Below are 26752 nucleotides of genomic sequence, written 5' to 3'. Positions count from 1 at the left end.
CAATTATTCAACAGTACTACAGCAGAAGGGAGGTAAACATCAAAAAGGTGAAAATGAACTCAGGTTTTAAAACTGAACTTAATTCATTAGAAACCATTACTTGCAATGCACAGAAATTAAAAGCACCCAGGAGATGGTGCTTTAAATGGTGTCGTTGCCTCCAGCGACAGGATAGAACTGTTCTCTGTTACACAGACCCAATACTGAAGTTTTCAATTGCTAGACTTTTCAGTCCTAAAAGAAAACCTGGTTCCTCAAACTAAATATTAATAAATAATACACCCTAAGACATTTATGTTGCAAAATCATAATATCAGTAAAAAATAGGAGTAAAAAGGAAAGTTAGGTGGGCCTTGGGCAACATGGTCTAGTGTGAGATGCCCTTGCCCACGGCAGGGGGTTGGAACTGGATGAGCTTAAGGTCCTTTCCAACCCCAACCACTCTACGATTCTATGCTTCTCTGATTCCATAAACCAAGAGGTCAGCTAGTCAATTCCAAATTCCACCCAGCAAGTCTACAGCTATATTCTTACAGCAGAGATTCGTGTAACTCACTTTTAAACATCTTCAGTGATGGAAATTTCACAATATTCATAGCTACTCCTTCACTCTCCTTGAGTTTGTGCTTATGTCTATCCTCAGTCTGCCTTTCTGCAATTCCAGTCTATGCTTCTTTTTGCTCAGCATGGGGATGATTATTACCTTCCTCTCAGAAGCAGCCTTTAAGGATGGGAAGACCATTGGGATGTCTTCTTTAGCCTGAATAGCCCCACTTCCTTCAGCCCCTAAATGGCAGTGAATGTGAACATTCAAATTTCAGGAGCACTGAAGAAGATAGAAAGACTTTAACCTTTGCACTGTATCTCATACATAGAATTTAGTCTGGGTTTTCACTTTTTCTGTAATTATTAAATAGAATATAGTGAAGAGGATTTCTCCATTATAAAAACAGGGGTGGAAAGTGTATTTGCACAAAGAGTTTATAATGCTGCCCTTGGTTTTTGAGAGGAAGCTGTTAACAGTAAAATAAACAACTGTGTATTCAGAGCTGCAAGCCAGACTTCACATTCCTCCAAGAGATTTCCCTTGTGCAGTCTTTTAGCTTCACGGAATACAAGTTCATAAACATTTTCTTGTTCTAATCAGAGCCGTGGGAAGCCACAGGCCTCCCATGTTCTTTTGTATATCAAAGACATAAGGTTTGAGTCTCATTACACTGGTTAGGAACGACACGGTCTTATGAACAGGCAGAAGTATTTGTATATTGTGTACCAGAAATACACTTTTGTCTTGCTTACTTAAAGGTAAGACACTTCAGAGTTCATAAGCAGTGCCTGTTACATCGTGTATTTTCTTTGCTTCTTTCACTTCTCTCTGTTCTATTCAGATTTAAGCAAGGGAAAAAATACACGTTCTTAGTGATACCCTTGCAAATCCCTTCTGGTAGGAGAATTTACTTAACGTTTTGGGGAGGCACACTTAAAACTACTGAGGGAATGGGGAACCCCATGTAATAAGACTCACACAGTTCCTTCTGTTATACGTCTCCAGGAGATCAACTGATACCAGAGGAACTGTGCTTTGTGTAAATGTATGCAGTATGGATGGGCTGATATTTTAGTTTCTTTTCAATTCACTCCTGGAAAGAATTTTGATTACTATTCTAAGAGGATACTGTGCTCTCTAACTGTTCTGTACGTAGCGCCTCCTGGCAGTGCAATCCTCCAGCATCTATGTGCCTCAGTTCAGAGCTTCCTCTTCCCTAGAAAGAGTGACCAATAGCCCACAGCTTAAACAGGAGAAAACAAAGAAACAAAACAACTTTCAGGGACAATGAGAGCAGAAATAATGGCTCTTCAGGGAAGTAGCAATACTATCTGCCAAGGGTTTAAAGAAAAGGGAATGGAAATTAAGTTATCCAATAGACAAAACAGCCAAGTCAAATAACACTGACATCGCAATGCCTGTATCATCCTTTTGCACTGTTCCACTGATGCAACTCCATAGCAGTGTCACTCACGTACAGAATAAATCTGGAGCCATTATAAACCATAGGTCAATCCCAGAATGCTGTGTCTGTCTCATGGTTGTGGAGATGGATGGTAACTCAATTAGAAATGCATAATGACACGTGCCAATGGGATCTCTCCCTTTCTTATGTTCTTAACCAGAAATCATTTATCTAACTTCCAAACCAGCATTTACTTACAATTTCCCCCAAATATCTAAAACCGTTTATGGCATTATCAAAACTTGGTGTCTGTAATAGAATGAATTCAGTAAAATATAGATTACCAATAGAATATTATTAACAGCTTAGACAGATCAAACAATATTAAGCTTTCCAATACGTCAGCAAACGATGTTTCCAGGAAACTAAAATCAAACCAGCAGGGCGTAGATTTAGCTATTCTTTGCTTCACAAGGTGATAATGAAAGGAAAAAAATAAAGAAATGTCTTGAAAGTAATTTTGTTAGGCCATTACTGACAGGAGGTGAAGAAAGTGTTATGAAATCTATCAGAAATGAACAACCTAGCAATCAACGAGTGATAGTTGTTTGAAAAAGAGTAACTAAGGAACAGAGCTATGTGTCAAAAGAGGAAGACAAGCAAACAGAATATGGCACTGTATGAAAAGAACAAAATCCACTGCAGCCATGATTTTAGAACAACATAGTTAAACCAAACCAGCTCCTTAACTGGCTTAGTAACGGACAGCAAACACAAGAGATGCTGCAAACTTGACTTGGACAATTCCGTCTGGGTGCAAGTACAAAAGCTATACTTGCTATTCTTATGTATGTTCATAGAGTTAAGAAAGCTTCTTTGACTCTCCAGTTGCTTATTCTCAGGATGAAAGAACCAAGATGTATTTGCAGTCTAATAGTTAAGTTGCACATACAGAATTAGGAAACAGATAAACCTCCGTATTTACTTTTACCTTTCCAAGGTCAACAGATGACGAAATAAAGAATAAACTCTCTTTTTCTTTTCCTTCTCCCACCCAGTAACTTTCAACATATGGAAATAATGTTAGTCTGCACTGTTGGAAACTGTTGCCTCCCCTCACTTACAAAAATTGTCTTAACAGAGAAGGTAGCTTAGCTGGATGTACTTTTGGATGCACAAAAGCTGGACGGACCTTTTGCCATACTGTTCCTAGGTAAAGCTACTTTATTTTTTTAAAACCTACTTCATACAGATAAGGAAATTACAATTTCAATCTCTAAAGTATGGCAAAGTTTTATAGAACTATAAAGCAGGTGATCACAGAGGCAAAGTCCTTTCTAAGAGGAAGCGTTTCCAGCCAGCTGATAAAATTCTAATCTCCAGTTCACTAGCTGGAAGTCATTGCTACAAATCAGGTAAGTCCAAAAGAGCAAACATGGAAAGAGAGATATGAAATACTTTGAATATGAATATGAAATATCCTTGAATACCCTGAAAAATAAACTATCAAGAATTTCTCTGTTTAACATTAAAACTCAGAACTGAGAGGCAAGAGAAAAGGAGAAAAAAAAACCAAAAAGCTATGTGTAAAGAGGAGAAGAAATACCCCACTTTGATCTTTGTGGCCACTCAAGTCCTCTCTACAAAGATACTGACTTCTGGTGAAAGATGCTGAATTCCTATGGCCACAGCAATGAAAACATACAAAGAGAAAATGACTGAAGAGTTAATACTACAGGTATAGAGAAAACATTACATTGTTTTTTCACCCCTTCTCACAATGCTGAAAGAAGAACTGGATGCTGACTTTAACAAAATCCTTCTGGAGAGTAAATTTATATTGCCAGCAACCCTGAATACAGGACTGAAAACCACTAAATGTAATCTAAGTGTGGCCATGTGTTCTTCATGTCTGGTTGCAGTGATGATGTCCTGCATTTCTCAAGGTATGACTGGGTTTCCAATGATTCTCGCACAAGTGAGAATCTACTGGAGGAATCTACTGCAACTACACTAGCCCAAAGTACAACGAATGGAAGAGAGCTTAACACTAGATGGCAATATGCCTTTGCAAGTTATTTCTCTGAGGTGCCTGTAGATAGAGGCAAATATTTTCCCAACTATTATACTATTTCTCAGTTCTTGTGGAGGTTTAGGCATACAGGTTTTATTTGGTTTGCATGAAAATAAACTTCCATGCTATTGCATTTTTCTCACGGTTTGGCTTAAATCAAGTTCAGATGATATTCCGATCTAGAGCTGGCCCAACAGAAGGGATTCACTGTTTAGCTGAAAGTAAACTATGAATTATTCACTGTTCAGTGTGTGTGGAAAACATGTGCAGAATTACATGATGAACACTGACCAATTCTATCATGCTTGGTGAAATGTACATCAAAAGAAAGCTGAATTTGTGGGCTACCACCTTGCATCTACTGATACAAATCAGACCATGAAACTAAACATTTATCTCTTAAACTCAGGGCTCCTTTGGGTAACATTTTCCCCCACTACCTGAAGCATTAATCCTGGTTATTTATTCTGGGCTCCTGCCTAAGCATGTAGGCTCTACTGAAATCCAAGTCAGTTATGAAGGCAGAATATCCTGGATTATACTCCAGTTGTCCAAGGCACTTTGGCTGGTTTACCTGTGCTTAGTGCAGTGCTTTCACAAATTCCTTGGAAAGCCCAACATGTTCTAAATCAAACCTATAAACCCACACTTTTTAAAACTAAACCTGCATTATAATTATCAACTAAGTGGCTAATGAATGGTTGGTTGGTTGTTTCCAAAAATGATCAGTATCTGAAGGTAACATTAATCTGTCTCAGCAGCAGCAGCAGCTCAGAAAGGCCTTGGCCAATACCTGCATACCTCCCTTCTACTGGCACTTCTTTTTATATGAAGATGGGTCCCTGAAGCTATTACCACTTTCACACACAACTTATTCTCCCACCAACTCAGCAAGAGATCCCAAAACAAAACAGCAGGTTAACTGCCAGTACCATTTTGCCCATATATCATTTTAGCTATTGCCCTCTGGATAGTCTGTCCCACATTTCTGCAAATGGCACTTTTACACCGTTTGTACTTTTTATGGATGTGTCTGAAGACAAATATGGACAACACAGGAATTATAGTAGGTAAGGGAGTGGGACATCTTTTCAGGCTGCTTTGTAGAGGCAGATCAAAATACCTTACAGAACAACCCCAATGCCACTTCTAAATTCAGTGGAAGTCTGCAAAACATCTCAATTTCTATCACCATGATACACGATATTTATTTTAGTCTAATTTAATGTGAGAGAAACTGGATATATGGCCTAAAGCAAAACCACAGTTGCTTCTAACAACCGTATTGACAGTCAACGAAAACTTCACTGATAAAGGTCACACTGGAAATGCCAAGAGAGCTTTGAAGTAATGCCACCGTGAAGCCTAGTTAGTATTAACAAGCGCAGTGCAGTGGCATAAAACCAAAGTCTTCCATTGCAACAGTTCTGACAGTTTCGTTCAGAAAATATTTAAATCAATCACCAGCTTCTCAAAACACACTTGATCAAAAACGATCTGCAATGTGCCATGAAAGGATGCTCACGTCCTAGCAGAAAATGCTTCACTGATCAAAATGAACAAGAGCAGAAATGACCAGAAAAGCCAAGAATCCAAAGAGACTGAAGGATGATAACAGCACAGAATGGAAAGAAGGATGGAGGGGATGCTAGCTCTGAAGTAAGCAGCTCATTTACTAATTCTTCACTCTTAATTGAGGATTTAAGTACCAAAAACTAAACTACATGGGTAGATGATGCTCGTTACCAGTAAGATTCAATATTTATCAGCAATCGCTGGCTTGTGCTTGACCTCAGCTTGGGTTTGTATAAAGGACTTTTTGTTTCATTCCAATAGAAATAAAAACATTATCAAAAGAACATTTCTTGCCTCCCACATATTTGCATTTCAAATTTTGCAGCATTGTGTTAGGGCATGATCAGAAATCATTCCAGCTGAGCAGAACAATTGCTTTAATCGTAGTTATTGTAGCCTACCTCAAAGTTAAATATAATTATTAAAGTCTGAAGAAAGCAGCAACCCAAACCCCTCAGGTATCCTAATGTGCACATGGACAATAGCTTGATGCTTGATTACACACAGGGAGGTTGTTGTTTGGACTTATGTCAGCACCTGGATGAAACACTTCAGCTTTATGCCCAAGCTAGACAGCTGTGATGATGGCTGGCGGGAGGAAAATGTTCCTTTCCTCTAATACAAGAACTGTCTCACCTCATGCTGTCAAATTTAACATGACCCTCTCAGTCCCACACAACTCCTTAGTAAGTCTAAATGACTGCCTAGTGTCAGTGGTCTAAAGGCCTTTGTCTCCTACCAATTTGCTATAAACTTTAAGTGTTCCCTGCAGTGGCAGTCTGGTTATGTGGTACAACCATCCATCATACCCAAAACAAGGTTGCTGGAATGCATCCACAGAAAAAAGAATACAGGGCTTTTACACTGCCCAAAATTCAGGTTTGTGACTCACTGGTAGCCTAAGACAATCACCACCACTCTGGAATAATGTCTGCTAAATCCCTGTGTTCTGATATTATAGTAATCATCTGTTAAGACACAACTACCAAGCTGCATGTTAATCTGGAACTCCTCCATGTCAGTCTTGCTTGGAGTCATTATTTCATGATGACAAAGGTGAATCACATGGGACTGGAGAGAAAGCGCTCACGTTTGAGAAGAGGGAGCTTTGCAGTCCAGCAAAACTCCACATGAAGACTGGATCTAGAATTTGATCTCTTTTTGTATCATCACTGGGAGCCAGCTTTTTAATAATGCTTTTTTGTCAGAACAGGGGGAGGAAATTGATAGTAACATCCTCCTTTTCCTGTATATTTAAGCCCCTGTAAGCCAGTGCTACTCCATAGAAGATAAAGAGCTAATCCAACCCATATCAAATGAGGATGTGGAGCAGCAAATACATATATCCAAAACACAGCCAAAAAAATGCAGAAGATCAGAAGGTGCTGAGAAAAACATCAGTGCAAGAACAGCTGTGCAACCCTCAAGGGAAATATATTTAGAACAAGTTCACCAGCGTCTGTGCAGTTACTTTATATTTGCATTAGTGTAATGAAGAAGAAGCTGGTTACTGTGCAAAACAAGTACTTTATTTCAGATGGACATCAGAAAGGCAATTGCCCAAAATACTGAATGGCCTAAGAACAACCACAGCCCTACTCCTTCCAAGCGACAGCAAGAACTTCATGCTCAGCTTTTTAGGGCCCTTGTTACCCCTGCAGATTCCTCTATTTGCAGGGTGCAGATGCTCCATTTTGTTCATCCTTCTGGCAAGTCTCAACCCAGCTCCTCAGGACAGCTGAACATGCCTCTCACTCGGTCTTAAAATGAACTGAAAGAATATTGCATGCTAGCACTGAAATCATTAACAGAAAGCGTGTATCTGATTGGGGCAGAATGCTTTTTGAGGTGGGGGTAATGTGTCCCTGAGGCACAGGCATGGTGACACAACATGCCTTTGTTTTCCTAACATAAAGGACCAAAGAAGTCTACGTTAAGCATTAGCCAAACAGAGGCAGCTGATACCTATCTATTTAGATACTAAGCAAGTGACTTGGAAATGTTCTGTTCTGTCTGTTAGTTCACCACACCTGAATGAATGATACCCTCACTTTTCTTTATTGTTTAATCCCAGTGTGCAAGCAAGAGACCAACAGGTACACTGTAAACCAAAGGACACAGTTGACTCTATTCAGGGACAGGCACAGCCCTGATCTGACTGGGGCTGAGAAAAGAAGACATGAAAAAGGCATGGAAGTGGACATGAACATCAAAACTGCAAAAGCCACAGAGTCATGATTTCAACACCACAGGCTGGAATGAGTACCCCACTAAGGGACATTTCAGCAAGGGGAATGGAGGGGAGGCAGGGTTGAAGTCCTCCTATACCTACCTCCTTCTCCCCTCACTAATTCTACACTGCAGTCTTCTCCTAACATGCTTTTATCAGCATATCTTCAACTGATTCTGATCCTCCTCCACTGTCAATGAAGTAGCATCTCAAGCCACAAGGCCAATCCTACACTGTGTTTGAATACCAAGCAGATTTCACTTTACACTTACAAGCTGGGGAAGGGGGCTTTCTCCAAGCATCACAGCTTGGAGAAGATTCTCCATATTGCATTTTTGAGGTAGAGGGCTAAGTTTTGTCCATTGGATTACTAAGCTTTTAAACACAGTAACAGCACTACCATGAAACTACTTTAAAGCACTGAAGGACTGTTAATGAAAACTTACAATCCCTAAACAATGTCAAAGGACCAGCAGCATTTCTTAGGACACCGACTTCTCAGATAGCACAATACAGGATGCAATACAAAGCTGTACTTTTACTTGTTTGAAAATAGCATGTTTATCACAATCTCATAAATATTTCACCAAGTTTATTGGTAAGATAAAGGCATATGATCTACACCTCATGTATTTTCCTTTGTACTCCCAAGGCAGTGAGGGAGGTTCATTTATTGCCTTTATCATTACCTCCTCCTCTTCCACCTTCCACTGTTGTTTTAACACAGGCTGCAGGCATATTAAAGAATCAGTTACCTCGACTTTGAAAGTAGCTGTAGTTTTCACACCTCTCACCACATGCAATGAGGGATTTCTGCAGGTATGAGTTAGCTGCCAAGAAAGCTCCATCTTCTGCTCTCTAGAGTTTTAGTCTCAGGAACACCGGTACATGGCACAGCACTGTTTCATTCTCCCTCTGTGACCTTCAAAAGAAGTAGAGTTAACCAACTTGATTTACTTTAAAATAACTCCAGCCTTTTATGTATCTCTTGCCACAGAACTAGCAGCACCAAGATCAAATCAAAGGAAGTAAGTATCAGATTTTACACTAATATTTTGCATCACCAAAGTAAGAGTAATTTCACCTTTCTTGTTAATCTCACAGAAAGGGTGAGGCAGAGGCTGCTTGAAAAGCTTCAAGTTGTACCTTTCAGCTCCTGTTGTAAATCTGCTGTCACTACTAGATATACCTACGGTATCAGAAGAACCCAAATGGAGCCTTGTGATTCTGAGAAATCACTTCTTTTCCCTCAGCCATACAAGTTGGTCTCATTAAAAACTTAGCCTTGCAGAGCAGTGTCTTTCAGGAGCAGCATCTGGTGTCACATCCTGTAGAAACAGCACAACACCATAGTCTCTTCAAAGAGGCTTTTGAAGTATGACAGCCAGTGGAGGCAGGAGAACGTACCGGGTGTGAATAGCTTTAATCAGTTGACTCATATCTCCCCCAGGTCCCTCGGTTTTTAATTTCTCTCTCAATAAATGTGGGCAGCTCCCCATATCTTCTATTTCTGCATGAGTGTGTTAGACTTGTCAGGCACAAAAGCAGAAATGACAGATGCACCACCTCGCACCAGCAACGTCTGACCTCTGAATCTTTCATAGAGGAATCTCTTTAGCTCTGACAGATGGGAAAGATCTGGCATTGTTACTTTGGGGAAGTGATCCCTCTAGAGAAGCCTATATCTAATAATTATGAAGAGAAGGTTTGTTATTTGTGCTTGAGCTCTCTTGTGATTGTATAACCTTTTTGGGTAGCAACATGCCTTTTCTTTTTCAGTCATTTCTTCTGAATTCTGAAACACAGAGAGCTTTTGATCACTAAGAATCATCCTCAATTTTTACATATTAACAGGGCTTTCATTAACACATGAATGTGACTGAACATAGACCAATAAGCTTGTAACATCAATCCTGTCTCTTGCAACACCGTCTGAGCTAGACTTTTTTCTTCACTTAAGGTCTATCAAGGAAATGGCAGAAAGAACTCGATTTGTGCATTCTGTAACAATGTTTGCAGCAAGAGACATTATAAAACTACAACATGTACCTAACTATGAAATTCTGGGGGATAGTTCTAGAGACATAGTCAATCAATTTCATCCATGTACCTTTATTTTCCTGCCCTGACTTTAGGCTTAACCCTGCTCCTGTGCAACAAAACATTCTGCTGTTTATTCTTTCTACAGACCACAGAAACCCAGGGAAAAATCCAGGGACCCTTTATAAAAGAACACTTGTCAGCACTGCTCCTTCTAGCTTTCTAGCACAATGCGTTCAGAGAAGACTCTCCTGGCACTAGGAAGGAGGATGGTTTACTAGTTCTTTTGCATACAGCAAGAGACAGCATATCTGCAGCATTTTCACTTTTGGGAAGGCTGACTGACCCATCCTAAATCCTAGGTTAAACAGTAGAAGGCAACTTCTAGTTCTTTACGTTCACCTGCCTTGCAAGTGCAAGGGGTAGGAATTAGAGGGCTGAGATTCCATGGCATGCTATACAAAGGACACAGAAATGGAATACAATTGCAAAATACACTTTTCATTTCACATATTCCCTGAAAAGCACTAACCCAAGAAGGGAAAGAAGAGAGAAGGGAAGCTCACAGCCCACTTTCAGACTTCACTGAGCACAACTGGCTCCTCCCCTCTTAGATGCATACGTACTGTATCACCACATCCAGGGACCTTAGTGTGCAAAGCAGCTGAAAGCTACCATCAGGATGAGAGCGAGGCAGCTGGTGTGTGGAATCTGGAGTCTGTGTTTCACGTTCTGCCTTTTCTGCATCTTTCTTCACCAAACGACAGCTAAAAGAAAACTGAAGTTTGTGTCTGTAGTAAGTAGATAGCTCACGGGCAAATAGAACTTGTCAAAACCTGTCACTTCCTGCTCTTCTTGTACCTCTGGGGGGGGCTTTCTGAATATTTGGCTCCTGCACATTCAAAATTCACTACTGCACTGTACAAAAAAATCCTCCGTTTTCAATCAGATTCTATCATTTTGTTTCGTGTGCAGTCCTACATGAACTTCCCTTTCTGGATTGACAAAGAGAGCTTTTTCTTATAGCACTGAGAGGGGAATTACACAGGATTCCTTTTTGAGCTGTACAAGAGGATTGCATAACTAAATATCAACTGTGCAAACCCCCTCATTGCCTTGGAAGGGTTTCCACTTTTCCGGTGGTTTCAATGGATTACCATGCAAACCAAATTTCACTCGCTGAAACCCAAACAAGGGCACAGTGGCACTGAATGAACAACACAGAGTCAGTGCTGGGAAACTGATGCTACTTGCAATGATTGTGCTGTACCATTTGTTTGCAAGAAGCCTGATTCTTGTTCTGAATGTCACACCAGCTTGCAAATCACTTCCATGCTCTTTGTGCTGCAGGTTTCCATTTTAGCTCTCTCTACATTGATTAAGAAGTAAAAAAACAAACCCATCTGGTGGTAAGATTTTAAAACGACAATCCACGTATCTACAGGAATTCTGCTGGGCAAGGCAAGGATTTGGTACAGGAATGAAAAATCTCCAAGTATCTTTATAGGCTGATCTGTATCTGAAGTGAAATTCCAGAACAGGTTCAATGTTTTCAGACTAACAGTTTAGTCTGCTATTTAGATTAGATGACACTTTTATCACCTCTGAATGCTGAAAAAGTCAACAAGTAGTTTTTTAAGGCTAAGTTCTGACCAGAAAGTGTTTCACAGCAGCCAGGCACAGAAAATGTAGCTAGAGAAGTAGCTGGGTGTTTTTCCTTAGGGATTCCCAGTTAGTTCTATCAACATATTTCTGGAAAATTACTTACATGCTTCTGTTTGTTTCCTGTTTATTTAATGCTTTGGCCTATAGTTCCCTAAATATCTAAAATATATTTAAAATATATTAAGATATATCATGGGTTTTATATGCAAAATATAAATATATATGCAATATATTAAGATACATCATGGGGGGTTTATAGGCATGGTTTTTAACATGCAAAAAAAAAGATGTTGAGCTGCTTGCTTTTCAAAAGGTAGGAAGAAAAGAGTTACATTTGTCTAACTAAATCAAACAGGTATTATAGCTATCCAGACCCAAGAAAAGCACCATGAATATATTTAGCATCTGTCAGATACAGTACTCACTGTCATTGCATTCCTTGTGACTGCACTAATTACATTCATCACAAAGGATCCCATTAAAGCAAAGGGAATTCCATGTGTTTTCCAGGTATTTCGCCATGGTGACCATACCCCACAGGAGTTTTTTCCAACTGATAAGCACAGAGAAGCTGGAAGGCAGCAAGGATGTGGACAGCTTACCAAGGTGCGTTTGCTTACCTGGGCCAATACACTGAACTATTGGAATGTGGTCTGTTGATACTTGGCTCTTGGAATTTTGTTTTCACTTGGAAAAAGCCCATATTAAATTGCCATATACAGATCTCCAAAAGGACAGCCAAAGAACTTACTAAAAGGCTACAGCTATGAGCAGTCACTGATTTTAAATGGCATTGAGTCAGCGTGTTCCAGTCCAAGAGCAACATGTGTTGACCTGTTCTATTGCAGACTAGGGTCTTTGGGAAGGAGCCAGGCACTGGTGACCATCACAGCTCACCTGAGGCCAAACACATCAGTAGGATAAGGTGGTGGAAGTGCTCATAAACCATCCTCAGTCTCTGCTGAGCACTTCCTAGCTCACAAACTACTAAGATCAGTAATAGCTGAATCTTCTCTCATGTTATGCCAGGGGAAGTTTAAAGCCATAGCTTTAGAGCTCAGCTATTTTAGTGGTGGAATACGGCAGAGCTGAGCTCGCAAACAAGCATCAGCAGATGGTAGTAACTAGCAGCAGCAAAGGCAACTCCAGAGGCCAACTGCAGAAACTGTGTCTTTGCATTAACTGTAAGTAACTGCCTCCTCTTGTGAATGGAGCCAAGGGTGAACTCCTGTACTATCAGACTCGAAGGGAATACGTGGGCACTACATGCTTTGAACCCTACTTCTGCTCACTCCCACCGGTAGCACTCACTGTGTCTGTGCTTCATTCCCCCAGGATATGTTGTTTGGATGGAAAAATCCACTAGTTATTTGCCTAGGATTCTGGGAACCAGGCAGTCTAGCCGAAGAAGTGCCAGAAGTCTGGATGTCCCAGATAAATGGGTATTATGCATGTGTAGGCAGACTGAAGTGTGTGTCGCAGGCTGCTCTAGAATAAGTTCACTCACACACCTTATGTCCAGCACAGTGGCGTATGTTTCTCTCTCCTAGAGGAACTAGTCATTTGCCAGGTCTCCAACAACCCAAACAGAACAAACTGCATGAGGGGTTCCTCTTCATCAACATTCTTAGGAGGCCAAACTGATCTTCAGTGCAAGGACAGGCCTGTTTCCTCTCACATCACCTCCCATGAAGAAACAGGAGTAACAGACCAGCTTCTTGTGCCCTAATTCAGCTGTGACTCACTCATTCCACAGACACACTATGCAAGTTCAGCACTACATGCCAGCTTGCTCCAAGGCATGGAAGGTTTCAGTACTCAGGTGTCAGGATTTAACAACAGACATATAAGGCAAGTTGGGGCAGAAACCTATGCCAAGCATATGCCCTAGGAAAATGGATGCACAATTCCAGCGACAGAAAGAGGTGAGCACATACACACAGAAGTGGGCCGTGTCTGACACTCTGGATAAAGCCCTGAGTAACTCAGTCTGACCTCATAGCTGACTCTGCTTTGAGCAGGAGGTTGGACTAGAGACTTCCTGAGGTCCCTTTCAACTTGAACTATCCTATGATCCTATGACTTAGAAAAGAACTTCAGGAAGCAATGAGTAATCACTGTACTTGAGATTCCAGTGCAGAGTAATGATTATTTCAGCAAAGTTGAATATGTTTCAATTTAGGTCAGGAAACCAAGTACAAGTAAAAAGATGACAATACGGAGGCCAGTACAGGGCTATTGCATGTGATTTTCATGTCATGTTTTTACAAAATTATGCTGGTAAGTTGGAAAATGTTCAGCAAAGAGCTACTAAAATGCTGAGTCTGGAAACCCCATTTTGCTATGAGAGTAGAGAATTGTCATCTATTTAGCTCAACACAAAGATTAAGTGACTTGATTCCATCTTATTATTATCTTACTAGGAATAAGATCTGTGATGGTATAGAATATGTCATTCCAAAGCCTAACAGGATCCAGTGGTTAAAGATAGGGACACTGTTAGGCAAGAACCAAGAATCATACATTTTAGGCTGCTGATATAATTACCCATTGCACAAAATACCTGAAAGCTTGGAGGGCTTTTACATGAAGTCTTCTATTTAAGATTTTCAATCTTCTTGAGAAATAAGATCTTGCTCAAGCTACAGCTGTGGCCTCCATAGGGAACTGCTGGCAATACTTTCTGTGATTCACATCCTGGACACATCTTCATGGACAGGTGGTTCCACTATGCAGACGGTGTTGAGACATCTATAAGCCTGCGTTAAGTCCCCCTGCCCCTCAGCCAGTCTTACTAGTTTGGGTAAGCATGCCTTCCACAGAGCAAAATGCAAAGCTGCATCAGGAAGGCATATCTTTCATTATCTGATACTGCAGACACAGCAACTTTACTGCTTTTTTCACCTGTCTTCTGTCCTCCTTCACTTTAGAAAGGAAAAAGGTCTCCCTCAGAATAATATGAAAAATCATCTCAATTTGTGGTTGTAGAAGAAGATGCATAATGCACTTCTGGAGCCTCTTACACTGTTTTGTTACTTCCACAGCTTGGCATACAGCAACAGTACGAGCTTGGCCAGTACATGCGGAGGAGATACTCTTATTTCCTGAGTGTTGCATACAAGCAGTGTGAGGCAAGTACTGTATCTGGGAGGAAGGATGTTTTTCATGGATATTAATGGAACTTCCTGAACGTATGAGAATCTGAAGCTGATGGTGGTCAAGAAAACGTAATATCCATTGAATCCAATGTCGTTCCAAAGTATTTCTGAAACTGTGGCTCAACTTTTACTCAGGCTGCTGGTTAACTCAAAAACACCATGTGAAAGCTTTTTAGGCTGTATATCAGGTTCAGATGCCTCAGTGTTTCCTGGCTCTGAGGATACTGGATATCTCCAATGCTATACTTCCATATGGAGTGCAGATACAGCTGAGTATTCATTTAGGGTCCAGCAGTCCAGTGCATACACATTGTGCCAAAGCCTACATGTTCAAATGGAGTGAGTCCTACTGCTTTTCACTAGGACTTCTAAGGGAAATGCTACCATGTTGCAGGTTCCTTGTCCAACAAGGTTTTATTCCAAGGCCTTGTTCCAGCTTCACTCCTTCTCCCTCCTTCTTCCTTATCATTTCTTTCACTCCACTCCACTTTAATGACAGCTTTCTCAGCGTAGTACCTGTCCCTTCCTTTCCTACCAAGGGAAAAAACCCAAAACAAAACAGGAAAAATGACCTTCAACAACTATTATTTTTTCCTTGCTTCAGATTTATGTTCAAAGCACTGATTGTGATTACACACTTACGAGTGCTCAGGCAAGTCTTGCCGGGCTGTACCCACCAACACAGGACCAGATTTGGAACCCTGGAATCCTTTGGCAGCCAATTCCAGTCCACACGGTGCCACTGTCACATGATAGGGTGAGTATAAACTTGCAGGGGCAGGGGCATTCGCTTGCCTTTAATCATTAGTAAAATGCCTAGGATATGAGCTGAAGGGGCAGGACAAAGGGCATGGTAAAGGCAATGAAAAGTACATAACGTTACAGGCATTGTGCAGAAAGGCCAAAGAAGCCGAGTAGAAATATTGAGAGTTTCTACAGTGACCTGGAGTTAACACAGAATGAAGAAAAGCAGAAGTCCTAGGTACAGAGAAAAAGAATTAACCTATAATGTGAATAAACACTGACAGAAGTAGATTTATCACAAACGTGACTTTGTGGGAGAACAGAAGCACTGTTCTCACTAGTGCTTCAACGTTTCTTAATCCACAGTCAACCACGAAAAGACAAAACCATTATTTTGGGACTCTCATTGCTGTGAGAATTGAGTCAGAGGACTGTTTTTCATGCACTTGGAAGGTCAGCACCTGCACTTTGAGGGCTGGTAGAAAAAGTAAAAGGGAAAAGGAAGGAGGACTCAGAGCTTTAAGAGCATAAGTTCACAGGGCAATGTATTTATTCATCTCTCTTCCTCAACTCCTCACCTTGGAGCTATAAGAAACTGTGGATAGCAGCTCTGTAACTGCATAAACTCGTCCTAGAGCGGAAAGCTAGGCAGCTGAGTGGAGCTGGAGTTTCCCATTTGTGGAAAACCCATGGTAAAAAGCTAGGAAAGATGAGGAGTGTACAAAGTAAGTCCCAGTTTGAGAGAGGAGGTTTGCACATGTGATCCAAGATAAATTGTGTGGGCTTATAAGTCTAGCAAACTCAGCCTGTGATGGTAAGTGAATCATTTTAAATAGGCCATGAAGCAATGGTTCTCACCTTGGGGTGATGAAAGCATGAAGACAGAGGATATGGAGACACATGTCTTCCTGTTCATCCACACAGCTGGCATAGAGTCAGGAGCTCCTTCTGACACTGGTACAGATGGTGGTACCCCAGCAGACACTCCAGCATACACGTGGCCGATATCAACACCTCTAGCAAATTCAGCAAACAGGTGCTGCACCTTAGTCACATCTAGGGGAGCAAATAAGTTTATTCAAACAAATCCTAAAGTCGTGAATACATACATGTTTTTCACACTTTGTTCAACTATATTTATCTTTACTACATACACAGGCTACGTTTGAGACCACATATATCCATATATAACCAAAACAACTATCTCACATTGATTTGTAGTCATGCCTGTCCATGAATCTCTGGGTTTTATTCAGAAAAAATTTCCTACTTTCTGGAATAGGTAAATTCTATTTCTAAAAAGACTGAGGAACTGCTGGGAAGCTTTCCAAGCCAATTATCCCTTCAGGGCTCTCAAGCTCTTTCTGAAGTTCTTTTAACTGTGGAACTATATAGAACTGGAAAAAGGGCAAAAAGTGTATTATAGAAGAACAGTGAGAGTATCCCAGTGTCAAATTTTGTTTTAACTTTTGTTTAAATTGTAACATTAAAAGCTTCAAACAAGAATAAACTCAGTTTAGCTGAGATAAATGAATTAACAAAGTCTGAAGTAATCCCAGTCGCATGTAACCTTTAACCTTCATATGTCCTGAATTAAAGAAAGACAAAACTGAGTTATAGAAACTTCAGGAGTTTCCACAATTTAGCTGAACTAAATGAAGCTGTGGTAAGGCCACTAAATACAGCTGAGTATGCACAAAGACTCCTATTGCAGTCCAGCCGCTCTGGGTAATTTGTTAGTAAAAGGTGACGATGTGTTTAAATGAGGATGGAACACAAGGAGTGAAATCATCCCTGGGGAAGCCAAGCACAAAGCAGTTCACGAGGGCTTGTGCTAGCGTTCTGTCAAGGAACAAATTCATCTTGTGTAAATGAACCCTTTAACTTTGAACTACTGCAGCTGTTACTCCTCTGAACATTCAAAGCTTAGTTTGTAAGTAGTCATCAGTATGACTCTTACAGTCCTCAAGATGAATATCCTTGAAAACGACATTCCCAAATTATTCTTCAGCTTGTCTCAACTAGTGCAGCCAATCGTAACAACAACCCTGCAAGGGCACACTGGACTGCAGAACAAGAAGCACCTTGCCTAACTAGTGTTCTGCAATTTTTGTTTCAGTTGCTCTACTTCCCTTTCTCACACTGTCCAAAATACAACGAGCTTCTGAGAGAAACCTTTGCAACAAGGGATTTCCAAAGGCAACTCAAGCAGTACAGGGTAAAGTATTTTCAGTTCTGGAAATCAAATGTACCATTTCTGTCAACATTGTCTAACAGGTAGGTTTAAATAATGGCAGTCAATAAGTGCTCCTTCAGATCTCTGATCTTCACACTGAGTGTAGACAGCATACCAAAAACCTATTACAACATTCTGGATCCATCTGGACCGGGCTCTTCTCATCAGTTTAAAATTGCAAGTCATGGCAAGGAGAAACTACTGACTACCTTGCAACAAAAGAGTCTGTGTACCTTCCAGGAGAGCAGACAAAACAAAAACTCTGATCAAATCAGTGCCAATACCTCGCTCTGTTTACTCCAAAGTAAAGCAACTCCTCTGACGTCTCTGTCTCTATAACTCTGTTCAGATTCCTCTTTCACCACAAAATGCTCGCAGCTCGATACTCCAGATTTTCTGTTAACAGCCTCAGTGCTCTCCTCAAGTACCTGTTCATGTTTCACACCCAAAGTCTTCACTCAGGTTCTCACATTTTGTTCTTGCCTCTCTAAGGTATCCCTTTCCTTCCCTCCTCCACCATCAGAATCATCATGCGTATGTAACCACTTGTCTGCTCTGCTGTAAACTTCTTCATGAGTTTATTCAAAATGACACTATCAAACTCACCCAATTTCGTGTAATCTTTAACCACTGACCTCAGCCATCTCTCTGTGGCTCCGCATCTGGGTCTTGTATGCAAATGAATCACAATTCCCAGTTTTATGAAACTTACATTATATCTCCCTTCTGCTGAATACAAACATCATCACGATTCTCTGTGTCACACTTCCTCTAAGCACTTTCTGGATTTACACCAGACTTCCCCAGATACCTGTGTCCCTTCTATTCAACCCTCTTCCAAACATTTCCACCCAGCATAAACCACCACCATACTTCAAATCTGAACTCAGATAACCAAGCTTGCCTAGAAGGACAGGCCAAATTCTCTCACTAATAGGTAATGAATGGCTCATTGCTTAAGTGTGAAGACTATCTTGTTTCTAAAAATTGCTGTGTACTAGTATGGCAGTGTGTGGAAACAATGTAAAGAGGACCTGTGTACTACAAGTTTGCTTTATTGTATTCCAGCCATTTCTGAAGTTTTTAGCCACCCATACAGGATACCCATTGAAGAAGTTGAACACTGAAAGAATCTGGAAGCTCTCTGACACTTTACAACATGAGGTAAATAATATAAAGAAAATTCCCAAGGTCCAATAGATATCCTTGTGCTTCCTCAAAACTGGGATTTTTAGCTCTTAATTCTATTGTATTGATATCCATAGAGGGTAGGTCTATGCTTCCAAACTTTTCAAGCCACAGACTGCTTTTGGCTTCATCAGAAACCCTCACCTAACACCAAACTTCCAACTGAAAATCCTGTAAAGACACTATGACTGTGTGAGGCTCTGGGTTGTCCACCACTATAAGGAACACAAACTGATAGCCTATTGAATTCAAGATCCTATCAGTGACTACATATGAAGAATTAGGCAAAAGCATACCTTAAGATAAAATGGGTCTTGTTTCTCCTCCAAAGCCCATCACAGAGATCCACACGAATAAAATATGGAACACAGGAATAAAACAAGCATGCTTCCACAAAGATATTGCATAGGCAAGAGAAGTCATTCTTTGCATACAGACAGGAGTGGCCATGAATTAAGCAGACATTGGAATGACACAATTGTTTGTGAAAGTCTGGAGCCTTTTCTAAGCAAAGGAACCAGGCACATCCTACAGAAGCATGGATTTTTATAACAAACAGGGTGCTGTGGAGCCCAACTGTTACCTGGGTCCCACAGCCTGGTACCTCTGAGTGGGATTGAAAAAACCTGAGCGCCCTTAATGTAACAACAAGCCCCGCTTCCTGTCACTTCAAAGTGTAGATTTATCTCAGGTGGAGCAAGTGAAAACAGCTGTGTCTTCTGTTAAGAAGTTATTGTTGCAGGCAGCTTTCATTACAAATGCTTTCATGCATAATTCTTTTAACATTTAATATTAATGATTAGTACTGGGATATCCCCTAGAAAACTAAGGCAGTTTAAGGTGGATTTCACAAGCAACGTGAAATACTTTGGTGTAATCATAATGAGTTTACCTTTTGCCCTGCAGTTTCTGCAAAGGTCCGGCTTTGGCGAAAGCGGTCGTGAATGGAATGTCAGCCAGGGCCTTAAGCTACATGAAATGTTAACAGGTTGGGACATCTCACTAATTTCAGTGAGATCACCCTTCCATGGTTTTTAAATGCAGGATAGCTCAGGACCAAAACGTTTTATTTCAATTGTTATGTCATACTGAGAATCCTGTGTCACCAGAGAGGTGTGCAAAATCCACAGCTGCCATCAGGGATCCAGCTAAATGCTGCAAGACAAAATAATTAACTGTTTTTTTTTTTTCCTTCTAGTGTTAAATTTGATGAGCTTTGGTCTTTCATACTACTCGGTGAAGACTGGGGGTATCAGTTAAGACAGCTGCTAGAAAGGTCACTCTCACCCTTTCAAGCATACAAAAAGAGCTTTCTTACATAGATTTTTAAATACAACTCATGAAACTACAGGAGCATGCATCTCTCTGTATTTGTTACTTTTGGCTAAGTGTCATCTGACTTTCAGGTACCTTGGAGACTGAGGTGCCTGTGGGCCTACAGCACTGTCTTAAATAGCAAGTCACAGGACACAAATCACATTTGCTAAAGGAGAAAGTGAGACATTGTGACCTGAGCTGGTTTAACCAAACATTTTCTATTGTTTCACTTGTTTAAACAAATCCTTCAAGTAGCTGGCATTTTCCTTAGAAGTCATTGTTACAAGAACACTCCCTTTGGTGAGATCAGTCCAATGGTTACCCTGCACTAAAGGAGAGATACCAACCTTGCTTAAACAGGAATCCAGGGTATAAGTGAAACCAGGAGAGCTGGGTGTATCTTCCCCTCTTGCAGTAGTGACCATTAATGTATCTTGGGCTGCATCCCCAAGGAAAGACTAATCCATCCCGCTTTAGCCTGAGGACTACAGCAGTATCCAACAGAGCTGGCATGAGTAGGTACGAATTCCATCCATCTAGCTAATCCCTATGCATATACCTCATATTCCAGTATGCCTGAATTATACCTATACATATTCCTAATTCATCTCTGGATCTCAACTGCCAGCCCTTAAAATTCTGGCATGTATATAGGATTTGATTCAGTAAGCATCTCAGGATATATCCCAGTAGACGGCTGAAAGAGTCACCAAGTGAACTTTTTTTGCACTAGACAACTGCATTAGCAATTGGCATAAATAATGCCAGTTGCTTTTTGCATGTTCTTTACTATTATTTTTCCTCTTGCTGTTGAACACTGCCCTTCAAAGTTGTTTTCAGCAGCGTGATGCCATAGACCGGAATTCTACAGCTGTCTAAATGCAAAATACAGTCATTATTAAGTGTTACATGACTGAAATACTCAGAATTTACTCTGACAAGCATTTTGTACCAGAACAAACAAGAGTTAGCAGCAGGAATCAATAAGAAAATCACCATGTTTTCTCTCTTCGCTATAGGATATTAACAATTACACTGTACCTGTTTGGGCTACTCATGGTGTCAGGACCAAGCTAACAAAGCTCTCAGAACTGTTGCTGCACGCGGAATTTGGGTTCCACAAACAAATACAGAAATCACGTTTGCAGGGAGGTAAGCTGTATTCTTACCCCATTTAAAACCTACAACAGAATGGAAAAGAAGGATATATAATAAACATTGACACCAGTTCTGTAGTAAAACTGCAAAAGATGCCATGATGTGGATATTGGTGATCAGCCCAGATTTTGGTTGATGGGAAGAGAGGTGGTGAGGATATGAATCATGAATGTCTTAATGCAACATTATAAAGGAGATACCGTATTGATCACACTGTATAAGAAACCCAAAGTAATATGCAGGTTCTTGCTGAACTGAATGAAGTCTGAATTTAATGTAAGCCACCAAGCTTAACTTACTTAAGAAAGTATTACTTGTATAATCTCCAGGATGTAACTTCTGTTGCCTGATTGCCTTCATATTCCATTACTGAAAGTACTAAAATGAGATTATTTAACTGCTTCTAAACTTTATTCTGCTCAGCAAATTGTAGCTGAAATTTAGAATAGTTTATACCTTCTCTAATCACTCATTCTCCTCCACTCATTCACTGTTACTTGGTTTTGTTTCATATGGACACTGTACAGTCAGGAAGCATGGATCAATTCGTTCGCTTTTTTGGAGCTCCAACCTACAAAGCCAAGTACAAAGTTCAAACCTCTGCTCTTGCCTTACAACAACTGCTGTTAAAAAATGCATCAGTAGCTGAAGACAACATGTGTCTTATTCTGCTAGCATGGGCAGTTCTTAGTTTAGGATTTTAATTTGTCAAGATTCCAACCTTATGCTAACATACTAGCATAGGCATTGATTTAATTCATGGTTTTAGTAGCTAACATTAACAAAACACAGACAACCACATAATTCAAGAAGGCCCAGAGTCCAGTGGATATGCTCTTTCTCTGGAAATCATGAAGCCCGTGGAGTTACACACAAAAGAGGGTAGAATGATTCATTACCGTGCTCTTCTTGCACTGTTCTGCTGGCACATAGCAGCTTTGAATTCACTGTTTGAAGCTGTTGAGGCTGTTACGGGTCCCCAAAACATTTGACATAGAAGTAAAATAGGCCTGCTGTTCACATAAAAGATAGTTATCAGAATTAACCAAGGCACTCTGCACAAATCACCTGTAAAGTCAATTGAATAAATCTGGTGCGTTTAAAGACAGACTGTGCTAAACCAGCAACAAGTGATACAGATGTTACCATGAGCATTCCTCTGATTTTCACTGCTCCCCGTTTTGTTGCAGGTATTCTGTTAAAAAATATTCTAAAGCATATCTCAGATGCTAGAAAGCCTTCACACCAGCAAAAAATGGTTATGTATTCTGCGGTGAGTCCCTTCTGTTTCTTTTATGCTCTTTTTCTGCAGTTATTAAATGCAGTGAAAGCTATGAAATTTTATTTCCTTCATGAAATACCGCTACAAGCACTTTTTATTTGGTTAACCTTCAATATAATTGGATTATTTTCACTCTGTAATGAACAGATCCTACTTTGAAACCTGCAGCATTCCATTTTTCACCTGATGCCACGGCATGTTTCCTTGTAATATTGTTTTGATCAAGCAGAGAACTGGAGAAAACCATGCCTCATGTTTTGTGGAACCATGCCTTATTTTACTGAAATTCTATCACAAAGATACTTCAGAAACAAACCCCTGCTTCCTGCATCTTTTTCAGACAAGAGAAATGAAGTTCAAGTAGTTATTTTAGAAGGTCTATGAAGGCAGCTACTCAACTGTTTTGTTTAGAATGTGCAAATGCTGTCACTGGAGAATGAAATTGTTGGGTTGCTCTTGGTAAAAAGCTCCTATTTATAAACAGCAGTAAGATTATGACCTATCAGGTGTATATCAGCCAAACAGCTAACTAATCTGATCTAAAATACTCTTTATTTAACATGCAAAGCCACTAGTTCTTTTTAGAAGTTTTTATAGCTCCTACTAACCTCAATAAGAAGTACAAGTGACTAAGACTTCTTTGATATTTAGAGATGTGCATATTTTACACATGTAGCATCTCAGTTCATACAGCCACCATAGAACTGCTTAATGTTGCAGAGGGCAAGTATTAATGAGGCCCCATCAATAATGTTAAGTGGACAGGTAACAGATAATGTGCTGAACATATTGTTAGGTAATAGGTACATGCAAGCATTTTCAATAGGCCTTTAATGAAAGGTTTCTTCTATTTACAGCATGCAGCCACCATTGCTGCCTTACAGATGGCACTCAATGTCTTCAATGGGAAACTGCCTCCTTACAGTGCCTGTCACTTTTTTGAACTTTACCAGGAAAAAAATGGGCAAGTATCTGCACGCTGGACTGAGAACTTACCATCTTCCTAAAAAGCAATACCCCAGATGACTTGAACTGGATGCAACAAGGCTCACTATGCACAAAAAGATTATAGATTTATTGGAATTATTACAATTTGACTCAATTTAGCAGCTATTGATAGTAGCGGAATCACAGCACTGCAGCCTGAACACCCTCTATGTATTAGTTCATTACAGTAATGAGAGGTTTTACTCTACTCTTTGTATCTATTTAACTCCTTGATTCTCTCCCAAGCAGACAAATGACATGCAAGTTGCTGTGGACCATCTATTGTTTAAAAGATCCCTTCAGAGTACTAATGGCACATATTAACAGCCAGAAAAATTAGCTGGCTACAAGTTTGTCCCGAAGTACTACCCCTACATCCTGGAAAGTCGGAGTGGTTCTGCATACCTAACTTTTGACCCTTCTGTATCTTGGAACAGGCAATACACCATAGAAATGTACTATCGGAATAATACTCAGAGAGATCCTCACCCCCTCACTCTCCCTGGCTGCAGATTTCGCTGTCCACTGGAGAGATTCACTCAGTTGGTCGCCCCAGTCCTCGTACACTACTGGACAAGAGAATGTAGGATGTAGGACATAAAACGAGGTAAGTTAAGTGCTCTGGGGACATGTAGCCAAATGTAAAGTCAGGATTACATCTTCTGCCAAGAGCTCACTTGAGGTAACAAGCATTTTCATAAGGGTCTGGTATGAAATTAAAAATATGCAGGTCCACTAAGACAGAATTGTACCCACTGGCCATAATTTCTACTCCATTGACACATTTATCCATTCCAGCCCAACTTTCTGCTGAAATAGAAGCTGATAAACAACATTATGCATTCCCTTGATTGTAGGAGACATTCAGAGATCAAAACAGATGAATACTGAATAGTATACCCAACCGGTACTTACCAGAATGACAAACATATACAGACACACATTGGCATACTAACACATCCCCTGGTAGGTTGTCTCTATCTCAATATTAGGATGTCTGACTTTCCATTTTGACTACTGATGATATTTACATTTGCAGGCAGAAAGAGGGAACACGAAGGCAGATAATTACATTCTCTCTGTTGTAGCTAGCTCTATATTCCTTAAGGGAGATGAAAAGCAAACAGGCCCCAGGCTTCAAAAGTGTCCCCACTTTTTTTGATGATCAAATGTTCGACCTAATGTTATAAAATACCATATGGCTTTCTGAATCACTGAGCTTAAGAAGAATTTGAAATGTTAGCGATCAGAAGAATGCAGGCAAGCCAACTCGCCTGCTTACAAATCATTTCCAGTTCAATGTCTGCAATCCATGAACACACTGGAAACAGTTCAGTCAGAATGAATGAAAAATGAGCAACTAAACGATTCACTAAATACATTTCTTCACTATATTTACTGCTCACAAATTCTCAGGAGACCTATCAGGAAATGACCACATTTAATTGCAGAAGGTGATTAATTCCTTAGGGGAAGGAGGAGGTTGGTTCTAATGACTCTTTTTTTGGCCAAACAACTAATTTAGCCATGGAAGACAATGGTAAGTATTTAATGTTTATACTGCAGTACTTAGTAATCTAAGTTTTGTGGAAATCAGTTCCCTTCCTTCACAAAGCAAACTGTTAAACTGACAGAGTAATTAAGTAAAAAAAAAAATCATATAATCAAAATTTGGCATGAATAAAGATAGAAATATTTAGCCTTTTAAGTTAAAAAAAAAAGGCTGTGCACTGTTTCAGTTCTCAAATTCTGCTTAAGTAGAAGTTAGATGGTGTTCAGGCAATTTACACCAAGTCCAGCATCACTGCTCACAACTGCCTTCATTAGTAATCAAACAATATTTGCCTTGGGTGACATGGTCTAGTGTGAGGCATCCCTGTCCATGGCAAGGGGGCTGGAACTGGATGATCTTAAGGTCCTTTCCAACCCAAACCAGTCTGGGATTCTGTGATATCAAAATCTGACACTTTCCCCAATTTTATCATGGTTCAGAATGGTTCCATTTCAGTAACTGTTGGGGCCAGATCCCAATTCTGGGGCTCATAACTCTCCTCCTGCAGGCAGAAGCTGTAAACTCTGCTATGCATGAGTGGCACTTGAGGAAATTCCAAGGCACACAGCCCCAGAGCCTGCACAACACAGCCTGCTAGCAGAGCTAAACCACCGGGTATTGCCAATGCTCAATGACTGCAGATAGGCTGGAACAGCTGATCTTTAACACCATGGAGCTGAACTGAACTGAAAAGTGATGCAGAGTTTATAGGTCACGTTTGCACCAAATACACACACTGATTTCAGCTGTTGTCATCTTTGTCAATAATAATCTCAAATATTGTCCTTTGCTAAAGCACATGTTAATACTTTGATTATACATGCCTCAGAGCATTTGATTAACAGAAGCCCATAAATGTGATTCTTCTTAATGAAATCAGTGAAGTTACAGCACTAGCATAGATATTCTACATGGAGATACCATTTCCCAAACTGAGCTGTTCCCAGAAAATGCTGAATTGAAGCTTCATGGAGATGACTTATATGTGCAGTACATGAAAATACAGAGGTTAGGCAAGCATTGCTATTACAGGTCACACAAGAGAATAGCAGTATAAATCAGAACCAAGTTCCACCGCATGACAGTGACCACAGTGTGGAACACAGGAAGTGAAGGCAGCTCAGCGTATTTGGCAAGGAGATCCCTCTGTGCTCTTCTGGCTGCTCAGGAAGGTTTTGATGTGGACTGTCTCACCGTTTCAACAGACTTTTCCTAATTCCATCAAAATGGGAGCAAATTTGTTAACACTTCTGAACTTAAGCTGAGCCATGCACTTCTTGAGGTGCTGCTAAACAGATTTGCCATGGTTTTGGAGAATGAGGCCATTTGCTATGAATGATTCTTTCTTTTTGTCTTACTTTTAGGTGTTCCCTCCATGGTCTTCAGTGTGATTAGCTTCATGAAACATCTCCTCCCACACTGTGACGTGACAACAATCTAACATTTCTCATTAACTTCCATCACATGACAAACAAGTCTCCTGATCTCCATCAAAAGAAAACATGCTAAAATTGTAAGAAGTGGTGATTTATCCTTCATGAACATTCACTTCATTTTATCAAGCGGTAAAACCCAAATGCAGTACAAAACCAGA

The 26752-nt window shown here is 40.3% G+C and overlaps 1 protein-coding gene and 2 long non-coding RNA genes across 3 annotated transcripts in view; 1 reads left to right on the top strand and 2 right to left on the bottom strand.

Annotated features, from left to right (window-relative positions):
* LOC133274930 (uncharacterized) overlaps positions 1-10627 on the bottom strand; it is a 17368-nt gene extending 6741 nt beyond the window's left edge. The window contains exons 1-5 of the long non-coding RNA XR_009745337.1: positions 10494-10627; positions 9942-10051; positions 9577-9626; positions 8587-8753; positions 3564-3631 (exon numbers count right to left, since the gene is read on the bottom strand). This is a non-coding gene — a long non-coding RNA (uncharacterized LOC133274930). The remainder of the gene's footprint in view (positions 1-3563; positions 3632-8586; positions 8754-9576; positions 9627-9941; positions 10052-10493) is intronic.
* LOC133274929 (prostatic acid phosphatase-like) lies at positions 10554-26752 on the top strand. The gene is made up of 11 exons (XM_061464545.1): positions 10554-10667; positions 12047-12142; positions 14581-14667; positions 15299-15451; positions 17558-17656; positions 18743-18838; positions 21199-21331; positions 22528-22610; positions 23477-23583; positions 24044-24213; positions 26523-26752. The coding sequence occupies exons 1-10, from the start codon at positions 10554-10556 to the stop codon at positions 24198-24200; spliced, it is 1125 nt and encodes a 374-aa protein (XP_061320529.1). The 3' UTR covers positions 24201-24213; positions 26523-26752.
* LOC133274931 (uncharacterized) lies at positions 14269-26619 on the bottom strand. Its single transcript, XR_009745338.1, has 4 exons — positions 26517-26619; positions 21221-21360; positions 16297-16494; positions 14269-15225 (listed from the first exon to the last, which is right to left on the bottom strand). It is a non-coding gene; the product is annotated as an uncharacterized LOC133274931 (long non-coding RNA).

This window comes from Pezoporus flaviventris, unplaced genomic scaffold, assembly GCF_033815535.1.
Source record: "Pezoporus flaviventris isolate CSIRO_AGI_PZ_B2104156 unplaced genomic scaffold, CSIRO_AGI_Pfla_v1 ptg000037l, whole genome shotgun sequence".
Classification (NCBI taxonomy): Eukaryota; Metazoa; Chordata; class Aves; order Psittaciformes; family Psittacidae; genus Pezoporus; species Pezoporus flaviventris.
The sequence above is the reverse complement of the archived record's forward strand: the minus strand, read 5'-3'. Positions and strand labels throughout refer to the sequence as shown.

Excerpts from the sequence above, each read along its gene's own strand:
- LOC133274929 (XM_061464545.1), top strand. The coding sequence starts at position 10,554 with ATGAGAGCGAGGCAGCTGGTGTGTGGAATCTGGAGTCTGTGTTTCACG. Across the intron at positions 10,668-12,046 it reads AACTGAAGTTTGTGTCTGTA|GTATTTCGCCATGGTGACCA; the intron begins GTAAGTAGATAG and ends TGTGTTTTCCAG. Across the intron at positions 23,584-24,043 it reads CTTTACCAGGAAAAAAATGG|GCAATACACCATAGAAATGT; the intron begins GCAAGTATCTGC and ends ATCTTGGAACAG.